The sequence below is a fragment of the Oryzias melastigma genome, linkage group LG15, assembly GCF_002922805.2.
Source record: "Oryzias melastigma strain HK-1 linkage group LG15, ASM292280v2, whole genome shotgun sequence".
Taxonomy (NCBI): Eukaryota; Metazoa; Chordata; class Actinopteri; order Beloniformes; family Adrianichthyidae; genus Oryzias; species Oryzias melastigma.
The window spans coordinates 22,376,099-22,390,062 of NC_050526.1; the positions used below are offsets into that span (position 1 = coordinate 22,376,099).

The 13,964-nt window shown below is 35.7% G+C and overlaps 1 protein-coding gene across 1 annotated transcript in view; it reads left to right on the forward strand.

Annotated features, from left to right (window-relative positions):
- Nucleotides 1–13,497, forward strand: part of hpse2 (heparanase 2) — a 61,778-nt gene extending 48,281 nt beyond the window's left edge. The window contains exons 7-12 of the mRNA XM_024296541.2: nt 2,606–2,699; nt 4,669–4,775; nt 4,861–4,975; nt 7,912–8,057; nt 9,757–9,903; nt 12,059–13,497. Of these exons, the coding sequence (XP_024152309.1) occupies nt 2,606–2,699; nt 4,669–4,775; nt 4,861–4,975; nt 7,912–8,057; nt 9,757–9,903; nt 12,059–12,221 (772 nt within the window). The 3' untranslated portion in view covers nt 12,222–13,497. The remainder of the gene's footprint in view (nt 1–2,605; nt 2,700–4,668; nt 4,776–4,860; nt 4,976–7,911; nt 8,058–9,756; nt 9,904–12,058) is intronic.
- The last annotated feature ends 467 nt before the right edge of the window (nt 13,498–13,964 follow it).

Here is a 13,964-nt window from a genome sequence, read left to right on the forward strand (position 1 = left end):
TATTAGCCTAGGTGTTAAACGAACGCTAACAAGCATTTGATAGATTCTTGTGAACGTTTTACAAACACTTGTGGTTCCCAGCAGAGTAATCTTAAAGGTGATCCTCCAACGTTTCCTCTAGCACCATCAGGTTGACATTTGTGGTTGAAGATTAACTCTTTAAACGTTTAACCACATCCAAGCATTTCACTGTACTGTTCCGTCATCTTACCTACAGGGCTGACAATTTAAATGGTCAGAAATGTGTGACCAGATGGTTTTAACTGTGAAAACTTGAGCAATAAAGAAGAATTAGATACATCCGGCCTTTACCAAACAGTCTGATATTTAAGTGTTTTCCAGCACAGCATTTAAAAAAAGTGTACTGTTCAAGATATTATGACTTTGTGGTTAAAAACACTTTGTTATGAAGCAAACGAACAGCTTCTGCTGCTTATTTAAATTTTGTTTTCGAGATAAAACAATTTTTTCCATCCATATTTCTCTAAAATTGCAGTCTTTTATAAAAAAAAAAAAAACATTTTAAATCAGATAATCCTGAGCTTCAATGGAAGATTTAGATCGTCCGCTCACAGGGAGCATTGTGTGTTACCAACTCAAAACATGATATTTGGACAAAAAAAAAAAGCAAGATTTGTGATCCTGTCTTGTCTAAATCTCACAGCGGGACTGTAAATTTTATGATGGCATTCCAGAAGAAAAGCAACATATCTTTCAACTGTGGGGCAGTGATTGACAGATCTGATGATGAGCTGCTGGTTCACATCAAGAAACACATCTTTTCTGACATTGTTGCTCTTCTACTCACCTTATTGTACCGGATCAGCATTGACCGACCGGGGAATGATCAAAGACTGCGCTCCAAACTGTAATCCTTTGTGTTTCCCTGTTGTTTTGCAAGTAAATAATAAGTCAATGCTGATTATGTACAGTCACACCACATCAGTTTTTTGGGATCTGTGACTAGTGTAAAAATAGCTAACCAGAGGTTCTCCCTGAGAAAATGTACTGTTGAAATCCAGTATCATGTTGAACAGCAAGAAAATCATTTTGTCTGATTTTTAAATAATTGATTTGCATAATATGGTGGAAAATAAGTATTTGATCACTGACAAACAAGCAAGATTTCTGGTTTTCACAGACCTCCTTCCATCAGTAAGAGCATTAAAGATGAATCCTTGCTGGATCTTTCAGCATGACAACAATCTCAAACACATTGCAACAAAGGAGTGGCTTCGAAGGAAGCATTTCAAGGTCCTGGAGTGGCCTAGTCAGTCTTCAGATCCCAACAACATAGAAAATCTTTGGAGGGAGTTGAAGGTCTGTGTTGAACAGCAACAGCCCCAAAATATCACTGCTCTAGAGAAGATCTGCATGGAGGAATGGACCAAAATACCAGCAGTAGTTTGAGAAAACCTTGTGAAGACTCAGAAAATGTTTTGACTTCTGTCATTGCCAACAAAGGGTATTGAACTTTTGTTCAACTCAATATACTTTACAATACTTTTGATCAAATACTTATTTTACATCATAATTAACAAATCAATTATTTAAAAATCTGACAATGTGATTTCCTGGATTTTTTTCTCATTTTGTAATAGTTGAGGGATAATCATGATAAAAAATTACAGGCCTCTCATCTTTTTAAGTGGGAGACCTTAAACAACTGGTGGCTGATAAAAACGTTTCTGTACCACTGTATGCATGATGTGACACACTAGTGATTTAATGTAGACAATGTTTTAGAAAAAGATATGTTAAGTACGATTCTGTTGTTATATTGAGTCATTTCCAATGTAAGTACTAATATTTCTTGCTTTGAACGTTTTGCTCCAACAGATCATTTTGAAACCTTTAGATTTAATGGCTTGTTTTGACTGTGGTTAACACAGATGTTTAAATTAGATTTGAATCTAAAATCTGTGTGTTACTGTGTGAAGCATTCACACACATATTGCTGCCTGTGAGATACCTAATGACAGCCTGTTATAAGGTTACATGAAAATGCTCTGTTGGGTAAATCCTGCATTTTGTGTAGAAATCTATGGTGCAATATTCTTATATTGTGCTTTAAAATTATTTTTGTGTTTTTCAGGAGTATTCCAAATATTTGTCAGTCACCAATTTTGCAAGTTCTTTGGTCCATTCTTCCAAACAGATCTTCTCAAGAGCTGAGATGTTTTGGGCCGGTCACTGAACATAGAATTTAAAATCCCTCCACAGATACTTTATTAGACTATGGTCCAGAAACTAATGAGGCTTTTCAAACCTTGAAATTCTTTTGGTGGAGAGGCTGAAGTCTGTTTAAAGATCCACTCCAATGAAAATTGTGCTTTGGGGTTTTTAACATGCTCTTGTAGCATTTCTCTCTTAATGGAGGACAAATATGATATAATTTAAAAGTAAAACTGTATTTCTGTGTTTATCTGTTTTCAAATTGATACAGTTTTTGATAAGACTGGATTATGTCGATACTTTCACGTGTAGTGAAGATGTAATATTCAAAATATATATTTTTAGTAGTGCAGCAAAAATGTTTATGTTAAAAAAATGTAAAGCATAAAACAGTGTTTCTCTCTCTGTGTTTTTTTTATTTCTTTTACAGTTATTTTGTAGATGGCAGAGTGAACAAAGCTGAGGATTTCCTAAAAACCCGCCTGCTGGACACGCTAACAGAGCAGATTAATAAAGTCACCCAGGTACCCATGTTTACTTTGTTCTACATATACCTTCTTTCTGAACATAGACATTGTGAAGTATATCCACAAACATGTTTCATACAAAGGAAATAAATACTGGATTTTTAGATTACAATATTGTTATTACCAACAGAATTCCCACAAGTGTCGTTTTTAATAGTTTTTATTTTCACATTGGACACCCAGAACTCCATTAGAGGAGAATATAAAGAATTTTTTTTTTTTTTTTTTTTTTACAAATTAGATTTTAACCATCCTATAAATAAATATTTAACTGGCATTTGTACAATTAATGTATAATATAAGTATGATATGTTAGATTTCACCAGTCAGCACTTTTCCCTTTGCTAAACCTAGACTGTGGATCTCAACCTACTTTCTCCTGATTGCCAGAAAAAAAAATGTTCATATCATACTATTCCTATCAGATTTTGTATAAAGATGTAGATTTTTCTTTTCCAATATAAAATTGTAATTTGCTATAACAGTGTAAACAATTCATTATATTTAAGGCCTGATATTCAACCTCTTAAGATCTGGTGTCCACATCTATATAGTAGTTAACTCCAGTTAACTGTAAATATAAAACAAGAGCTTGTGCTCTGAGAGCTTAAATTTTATTTTCAAAAAATACATTTACATGAAGTTTAACTGTCATTGTTTCTCATCTTTTTGTCTTTTCACATTCATTTTATTTAATCTATTTATATATGCATTTATTTGACGAATGTGAGTTACTATTATGTATAATATTTATAAGACATTAATCTAGCATAAACATTTTGTATTGTTAATACTCCATAATTTGAAGCTCTAATTAAGACTTTGCTCAAAGTTTAAAAAAATATATACAAAATTTAGAAAAAAAATATAAGTTAATATTAAGTATTTTAATGTTTTATGAGGTGAAATCTGTAAATCTAGTAATTATAATAATAGAAATGTTACATATTTGTGTGATTGTTTTTGTTTGCTTTTTTTCAAACAGTAGTTAGCGTTTTTTTTGATCACATTGAGTACAGTATGTCTCTAATTGTTTGTTTTTGGTTTGTATCTTATCTGTGTTTGAAGCCTCATTTCTGTGGTTATTTATTATCTGTTTTTCTATTTGAAATTGTCACACTTTAAATTAAAATATTAAGCAAAATCTAAAAAGTGATAAAAAATGAAATGAATCTTGATTATTTTATCTATTAGGGCAACAAATAGCAATAGTGGTTCTGTTATTGTCTGCTTACGATTTACCTTGTGGTTCAGCATCAACTTGCTGCAATTGACAGAAACATTTGTTCTCAAAGGTGCTAAAAAATTGTTTTTTAAGGTCACGACCTCATGACCAGTGTTAGGTTTCTGCTGCACACGTTTAAAAAAAAAAAGCTATTTTCTCCTCTAAAGGGCTTTAAAAAAAATTAGGATCATTTCAATAACGTGCTGTGGATGCTCAAGTTTGAATCCAAATAAACAAACTGTATTTCTATCAAGTTATCTAATTTGAATTTATCTAAATCAACAAAAATATTTAAAAAATAAGACAAATATCTTATTTTACATAGTATTTCTTTATTGAAGCATTTTTAAAGGTCATTGTTTCTCTGAAGTTACTGTGTTCATCCGTTAAGACATATAGACATACGGTCCTTTAGGACTTCACAGCGCTTACAGCGCTCGCTCTATGGGGCGCACAAGAGTGATAAGACGCTGTGCTTCCTGTGACAGAAGCTGGCCCTGCAGCTATAGCAGTATTTGGTTGCCAGCTCTAATGACTCCCCATCAAACTGCAGTCTTTAAACAGTAGTTGATCTATAAAAACAACTGTTTTCCTCAAAACTACAAATCAAAAAAAAGATAAATGACATACCGGAAGACATTCGCCTTGTGCATTTTATGATTAAGCACAAACTAAAAGGTTTTCACAGAGCTGGTTCAGAACGGAGTGACTGAGAACCTGTATTTCTGTTGCTCCCTGCAGGTGGTAAACACACACTCTCCGGGTAAGAAAGTGTGGCTGGGTGGACTGGGGCCAGCGTGGTCAGGAGGCATTAATAATCTCTCTAGCACATATGCAGCCAGCTTTCTGTGAGTATTGTTTCTGTAAAAATAATGCTTTTTTTCCTTGCATTATGTTAACCAAAGCTGTGCACTGAATTGTATTTGTTTCCAGCTGGATGAACACGCTCGGCGTTGCTGCTGTGCAGGGAGTTGATGTTGTTTTGCGTCACTCCTTCTTCGACTATGGCTACTCTCACCTTGTGGACCAGCATTTTAACCCTTTACCGGTAAGTTCATACATTTCCTCTTAAACATTGATCTTCAGAGTCCAGACCGTCGTGATGACAACAACCTGAACAGTCTAACAAGAGCCGGACTTTAGCGCACCTCCTGCTCTTTCCCGTGGGAGCTATTAGCTGAGATGAAAGCCGTTTAGTCGTGATGAGTGGTTAGACGAGGAGGCGAAATGCCATGTAACATTAGCCCTTTATCAGTAGCTCAGGACAGTGTCACTGCCTCCGTCTTCCCCCCATCGCAACTTTGTGCTTCTCCACGAGAACAGTTGGCCAGTGAGAGACATGCAACCTGAGATGCTGCTGCACGGGTTGGTGGATAAAATAGAAACACTTTGTGGAACAGAACTGCAGTGCCAAGTGGATCACTGAAGCAGAGACAGAAATTAAAAAAACACTCAATTATATTATGTTTGCACAATAAAAACAAAAAAGTATGTAATATATTATATAATTTTTTTAATAATGTGAATTTAGCAATGTGTCATAAAAGACACAAACATTCTGGGTATCAGAGCGGCTCTAAAACAAATCAATTTTCTACTTAAAAATATGAGCAAGGTCTTTAATTTTTATCTATGAGAAAAAAAAAAAATCAGAAAATGACATTTTCGAGTTTTACTAAAAATAATATTTGGAAAACAGGGTGTAAAATAAGTTTAACAACAAAAGTTTATCTCTATATATCTAAATTAGCAAAGCAATTTCCCAAAAATATGAACTAATTAGAATTATAGAAAAGTAAATAAAATGTTTAAATTATTAAAATGTTTCTTATGAAACATAAACTTTAAGAGCTAAAAATCTTACTTTGATCATAGGTGATGATTAAAATAGAAAGAAGTATGAAAGATAAATTTGACTTTAATCAGAAATTAGTTTTTTAACAAACAAACTAGATGACAAAGTATTCACATAGAGGATTATTTCAAATACATGCATCACAAGTTCTTATTATTTTTTAATTAATTCTGCCAAAATAAAAGCATCTAATCAATATTACTTAATTTTTTAATCTATTTTTGTCTACTTTTTTTTTCTGGGAACAGTGAATGCCTGCTAGGATCACAATCCTTTTTAGATGGCAGGATATCTTAGAGCTGTGCCGGCCCACCTGCTGTGAGAATTCACCACCTGTCCTCCACATGGGGACGATTTATGACTTTCCCCTAGAAGAGGACTCCACCAGAATTCAGTGCACCAATGACACCATTTTTCAGTCTTTTTCCACAGTCATCCTCCTGCTTGTTACACTCACTTTCGATTCAGTATCTTCCTCCAGAGGCGGGGACTAAACTTCCTTTTCCAGTTTCAAATAAAAAAAAAAACTGCCTGCTGGTAGCATAAAGTCATTTTTCTTTCTTTCTTTTTTTTTTTTTTTTTTTACAAACAAATAAAGGAAATCAATCTGTCTTTAATAAACAACGTCCCTCCATCTCTGACCTGCCCACTCACATGTTTTGTCTGATCCAGCTTTTGTTTTCTCCTCTGCGGATCTTTCTGTTTGGATTGTTGACGGCTGTTTTTTATCATTTAATGGGGAAGGCTAAATATGCCGAAGATTGAAGCTTTAACTTGTTTGAGGATTTTGCAGAATCAAAAGCTTTAAAATATTGAATATCCCACATGAATAAAAAAAAAAAAAAACAGTGCCAGGAGCTTGTACTTTAATCAACAAATTCAGAGGAATGAGCAGCTCTCATTTGTCCAAGTTAAACAATAAACTTCAGTTGCTGTTTCATTGTCTTAAATCATGTCAAATCCTTAGCAGCTGAGGTTTGATTGGAAGCTTTTATTTTGGCTTTCCCTTCTGCAGTTTTTGTTTTTTATGCCTTTATGCCCAACTTTCTTTCATTCTTTCTATCCATTTTTATGGTGTTTTGATTGGATCTCCAAATATTGGCTCATTATGCACTTTGTGTTTATCTTTCTGACAGAGAGAGTGTGGGGCAGATGGGGAGGCAGAAGGCAGTGAGGGAGGAAAACAGCAAAACTGTAGAAGATTAAGTCATTTTTAAGAAAAAAAAAGGCGTTTCTGATGCTGCTACAAATCCAAATACTTGATGTTATTGAGGATTTTTGTAACTTAAACCTAATCACAAAGTTTGGATTCAATTTTTTACAAGTAAAACGTTTGGGTTATACTATAACTCATATTTATAAAAAGAGAGTGATTGTAGTTTTGGACGTATATCCATCCATCCATCCCTTTGGCCATGGTCAACAATATTATGCTCTATACTGTGCTCTGCCTTTCAATGCCTCGGCAGCAAATTAAGTTAAAGCCTGTGAGGAAAAAAGAAGCCCTTAAATGTTGCCATATGCAGGATTGCATGGGAACTTCCTGAGGAACACATGTTGTTCTGGGTCTCATGGAGAGGTGTTGAGTCTGTGTAGTCTGTAGAGTTAGGCTCAGCATGGTGGACCACTCAAAAACGGCAACACCGAGCTGTATTCGTCGTGTCGTGTAATATTTTAAAAAGATGTCGTATCTGAAGCTTGTTAGCTCTAAACGGATTTGGGGTGGCGGGACAGGGAGACAATCAGCTAAAAAAAAATCAAGTATTAACCTAAATATTTGCATTGACTTATTTTTCAAGTCACCAGTCAGTTTTATCCAGTTAGAAAATATATTTTCAATGATATTTCATAATATGCCTTATTTGTCTTATTGTACTAGTCAATGTCTTACTGACAGCTTATAAACACCTTAATAAGGTTTTATTAAAGCTTGTTAATGAATCTTATTATAAACTGCTACCAAAGGTTCTTTTCGCCCCTCTTCCAGTTAGAGTGAATTATTCAAAATTGTTCTCTTTTCATCTTAAATGCATAGATTTTTTTTATTTTAAAAACAAATATTATGCTTGTGAATATTAAAAGAACAACAAAAAACATCTTATTACACATTCTGTGTGTGCCTCTTGCAGGATTATTGGTTTTCTCTGGTCTTCAAGCAGCTGGTTGGTCCAAAAGTTTTAGCTGTCCGTGTGGCGGGACTGCAGAGGAAGCCGCAACCAGGACGAGTCATACGCGACAAGCTACGGATCTACGCCCATTGCACCAGCTACCACAAGTATGTACAATTCCACAATCCAAAGCTGAGTATTCAAAAGAATGGAATGAATACACGGATGATCTGGGAATGCTGCAAAGATTTAGAACCAAAGTGGCTGCTAAGGTTTAAACAACTTCCCATGTCATGCTGCAAACACCTGAGGCTTATTGTCTCGTAGGGGAGAACTAAATCCCTCACAAGCCCATTTGGCTTCCCATAAATAAGCCGTCCACGGACACCCGCTCATTCACAGCTCAGAGCCTATAAAACTTAACGGGTATCACTTATCAGGTGTGTGGGTTCTGTGTCCCTGTCGTCAAAGAGCTGCTGAAAGGCGTGCTCGGCCTTTATCCCGTCTCAGATCAGCTGGAGGGGGATATTTGAGTGGGAGGGACAATAAGGTAGTCTGTGCTGGGAGGATATAAAGAGTGCCACCAGTGCCTGTTCAAGGTTATCATTTAACCCAGGCCAGTAGCTGTCAGCACTGGGCTAGATTTACGGCCTTACTCCAGACAGGGCTCGTTTACAGACGTAACATCTCCGCACCTCCGTGCAGCGGACTGGTCAGGGAAAAGCTCAGAGTTACCACACAAACAACAGACATGCAATGATGAGATACTTCTCACTTAGTTCTGTTGAATTAGGAATGAAGATTCGGTCATCAGTTTTTCATTGACTTAAAGCATGTTCAGTTGCTGTTATCTGTGCAAGAATGTGTTTTTAAAAAGTCAGTTTAAGTGGACAAAGCATTGCATCCCTTGTGGTTAGACTGTTCCCTAAATGTGTCCAGCCATTTAGTGGTTGAAAGGGATTTAGAACCTTTAAAGTTTGACTTTTACGACCCTTTTACTACTATTAGTGGTTTGCATTGTATTTTCTCCTCTTTTCAGTGGTGTCTAAAATCAAACATCATCAAAACAATTTGTGGTTTGGATGTGTAAGATCCATGAGGCCCAGAAAGTGATTTTACAAACCCGCCCGCTCCATATTTTCCAGAAACAAGAGTTTAACCGCATGCACTGCACTTTTCCTGACATGTTGAGATCTTGCAGCCTTAACTTGTAAATGTTTTACAATTAAATTAACGAAAACAAGTCAAAGTATGAGATTTTCGAGGTTTTACAGGCAGAAAAATATCGGCTAAACCAGCCCTGACCCTGAGCACCAGGTCTGACATGTGGTTTCACTACGGCTGTGTTGTCTTGGTCATCAAATCTGGGCCGCCTTTGGATTTTATCATGTTTGTCTTATCTGTCTGGCGTAGTTATTTACCTTTCAGTAATATTCCTATCAAGTTGTGCTCCCAGTGCTTTGCTCTAAGCAGTGAGACTGGAGCAGTGTTGTCTGTGTAACTCAAGAAGAGTCGCCCTCTGTGTTCACACCCTTCTTAACACTGAGCCACTGAACACCTTGGTTTATAAATAGTGTATGTAGGTAGATTTATGATATTTATTAAAATGATAAAGACTTTGGAAGTAATATTGGACTCAAAGACTAGAGCATTCTTTTATCTTTTTTTTTTTTTTGCAAAGCTTTTGATCCAAATTAGATCAATGAGACGTTTGGTTGTTTGAAAAAAAACTGTTTCCTCTTTGCTGTCATCTATAATTATTGAGAATCTTATGCAATGTAATGTGTGATATAACAGATGTATGAGATTCTCGATTCTCCATTGCAAAGAAAAAAATTAAAATGATGTGTTTTCGATCTTTACTAGTCACAACTATGTGAGGGGGTCGATAACAATTTACATCATCAACTTGCATCGGTCGAGAAAGAAAATCAAGTTGGCTGGAACGTTACGGAACAAAACGGTGCATCAGTACCTTCTGCAGCCCTACGGTCCAGATGGGCTCCGAGCCAGGTTTGTTCCTTGCATGTTTGGCAAATTAACACATTAAACAAAATCAAAAAGCAGCTCCAAATAACTATTACCGTAAACATCTATTGTCTAACAGAAAATGATCAATATATATGTATGATTTTGTAAAAAAGTGAAATATTGTTTGCTGAAGTGGGATCAAGAAAATGGAAACTTAATGGAAAATGTTAGATATTAAGTCTTCATATAAGGGTAGACATATGAGTAGATCTGCGATGAATTATATTGATTTTAAGAAAAAAAAATAATGCTGGCTCAGCATTTTTCCCCCAAAACTTACCGCAAAACATGCAGAGACGCTCATGCAGCACATGCTCTTTCTGGCCCTTATCTGGAGAGACCAACCCGTTTTATTTAAGCGGAGAAAATAGGAGTCATGTGTTTTAACAGTTCCTTTGTCAGTTATGACCTGTTAAATTGAGGCTTGAATAAAACCATTCTTTCATAAAGAGCAGTTTTTCCGTCGATAAACCTCGTTAAGTTTAACATTTAAAGGAAAAGCGCCAGTTCTTATATTAAAAATTCTTCGCCAGATGTGTTATTTCTACTACATGTTCATTTCAATTCTCCTGAGAGTGAAGTCATTTTTTTAATCTATAAACATAAAATTTTATCCTGTAAGATGACGTTTCCATTTTCTTTAAATTCACTTAAAAGGAAAGGAAATCACGAGTCTCACTGTCGTCCTCCTTCATTCAAACCCCTGGCTTGTTATTCTGACTTAAGTGGCAAATCCTACAAAAACAGCCTAATGATTCGGGGTTCTTTGTGTGTCTCTGTTTTTGAGTTATGCGATACCAGCATGCTGTCTCAGTGTAGACTTAGACATGATCCTGCAATAATAGCGTAATTAAGGAGGATGTTTTAGGTGTTAAAACAGGATTCCAACGCAATTAATGGGCAGCTGAGCTAACGATGTGCCTCTTTCTGCCCTTAAATGCTTTTCCTTTTCCACAGGCAGTGCATGAGACTTTAATGATCATCTCAACAACACCAGATGTCCATAAACTTTTCTCGCCGGTCGGACTTTTTAAAGTGTTCGAGTTAATGCACGTTGACGGGCAACATTGAACAGTTCACTTAGACTCGTAATTTCTCCTTATTAAGCATAATTTTACATGAGATTTTTATAGAATTTGTTTCTTGTAAAAACCTGCAGACCACTGGCCTTTGTACTCGCATGATCATAAACTTTACAATGCTATAAACAGGATGACTTTTTAGTTAAAAAGTTTATTGTCTAAAGTAAACTTTTTTTTATGCGGTAAAGAAAAAAGCTCACTTCAGAAATTATGTTATAAAATTGTGTCTATGGTTCATTAGCTTCTTGTGTCTGTAAAATGAATCAAAGTAAACTGAAAACTATGATAAGATTGTTAGTTTATTTTCCCTCTAAAAAATGAATTAAAAGTTTAAGAATACCTTTTAAAAAGCTCTAGTTGTTTAGCTGCTTTTAAATCGAAATTTTTGTGACAATTTTTGTCATTCCTTTTTTTTTTTTTTCAAAAATATTTCGGATGTCTGGAAAACTAGAAATATAATAAGAAATATGTACTTTTTCTTTTTAGACATTTTAAATACAAAAAGTCAAATGCAAAAAACAAGAGTTTTGATCTCTGTGTCAGGACTCAGTTTTGTCATATTTCAGTTTGCAAAAAAAAAAAAAAGTACTGCAGCAGCACCCCCAAGTGTACAAGTGACAGCATTATAACCCTGACAGGCATCAGAGAGGAGGTGAAGACGACGTGGGAAATCCCCGTTAAATCCTCTCTAGTCAGGCTGCTCTGTGTAAACAGTGAGGCCAGACTGGTGGGCAAACATTTTATGACTGTCTGAGCACTGCCACACAGAACAGCCTCGTGATTCTGGCACGTCTTAAATGTAAAACTACTTAGGACCAACTGTTTTATATGTTGATCCCCTCCGTTATACGACCATCATGTTATAGCAGGACGATTGTTTCAAGAAAACGTTGATTCCGTCAGCTGCTTTTTTGATTTGATAATTGTTTCTGTCAACATGTGAATAAAATTCCTTTTTGCATTCAATTATTTATTACATTTAGATTTAAAATCATCTTATTACTTTTTTACTGTTCTTTGCTGTTTAAATAAAGTTTCTTTTGTTTGTTTTGCAGACATGTCCAGTTGAACGGAGTGAAGCTCCACATGCAGGACAGTGAGACGTTCCCAGAACTGAAGCCTAAAACTCTGAGGGCCGGACGAACTATAGCGATGCCTCCTTTGACCATAGGCTTTTACGTGATCAAAAACATCAACGCGTATGCTTGTCGACGATAACAGCCGCCTCCTGTTCTTGATGCGTCGACCCTCCGCCATCTTGACTGGAAACTTAAAAGAAAACAGGACAATTCTGGGAACTTCTTACAAAGAAAGCAAACCCAGAGAGACACTTGGATAAATACCAGCCCGTTTCCACAGATATGATCTGCCATGATGGGAATGTTCAAATCATTTCACCAAGTTATAAATAAACCCTCGCTTTCTTCTGTACCAACAAAAACATGTACTGGCGTTAAAATGAAGGCTTGTACTTTTTATTTCTTTTCCAACGCAGTTCCTCGCCCAGACATGAGGGCAGGAATTATATGAGACTTTTGTGTTTCCAGACATCCAGAGGAAAAAAAAAGTACATTGCTTAGCCCGATTTCGGGAGCGATTTCATTGGTTTGCTCCTGTGTGTGTGTGTTGATGAAGCTACTGATGTCACTGAATGACATATTTCCTTCCTTTGCCATTTAAAAAACTTCAATCAAACGTTTACTTCTTGTAAAGCTCTTTATGTTTGTACCTGAGCGCTTTTGTGTCGTTTTTGTTGATCTGTAGAACTTGCAGCCCGTGTGTTGTGATATACTTGCATTGCAGTCATACCAAACTGCAGGAGTACAATGTGAACGCCCCTCCACAAAAAAATGGGGTCTGTATTTATGATCAAAAATGTCCTAAATCCCAATTTTCAGGTGTTTCTCTGTGGTTTTAGATTTTATATCCTTTTGATGCTGCTAGGTCTCTTGTAAAAAGAAACATTTTATATTTTAGTTTTGTACAGATTTACTGTTAAATATTTAGCTAATGTATATAAAGAGTGATAAAAGATTTAAGTTTGCTAAGTTACATTCAGTATACTTTTAATTTATATAAGAAAATACTTTATAGGCTTATAATAAACTCTATTATTGGTACTAATTTCTCAATTCTTCAGTGAACTGTAAGAATGTATTTTAATGGGACAATTAAAAAGTTTATATTTCATAATATTTTGAGTATCTCATTTAAGAGAACTTTTTTTTTTACTTTCAGACCACAATCTGCTCATTTTGTGTTCTGAGCTACATGATAAATGCAAAGAATTTTCCTCTGAATTATGTTTTTTTTACTTAATATTGCAGGTGTTTATATTTTTTAGGGCACATTATTTTAATATGAAAAGTCTGTATTATTTTGAAAGGTTTACATTGATATAAAATATTTACAAATACCTCACGGCTTCTTTTTCTTAATTTCTGGTGTATTTGCAGCAAATAAAGTGGAAAATAAATGGGGTAAAAAGTGCCACCGATGCCTAAATGGCCCACGCCACTCAGAAAAACTGACATAAAAATATAAAACCAGACTCCCTAACAAGATTTTCAGGAGCTTATGAACAAAAAAGAAACATCGAGATGAAAGAAAATGATTTATGCTTCGGAGGAAACATGACGAGAAGCAGATACCCAATACTTTACAGAGTCTATAAATTTAAGCTGTCATATTCTTGCAGCATCCTTTCATGAAGGTTCTGTTGTACTTAAGTTACTGTTTATGGAGTGCTCACTCACTCATGCACACACACAAACTGCTACATTCTCTGGCCCAGATGTTGGAGCTGCAGGAGCGAGCCTTTGTAGTGATCTCTTGTCACTGCATGAGGCAGCTGCTGATGGGAAACATGGAGCCAACATGGATTTAAGGTCCAGACTTCAGCTTTGGTCCAGATGGGCCAAACCTGAACCACGCTTGGGCGAGTGTCGGGATCGGCTTGAC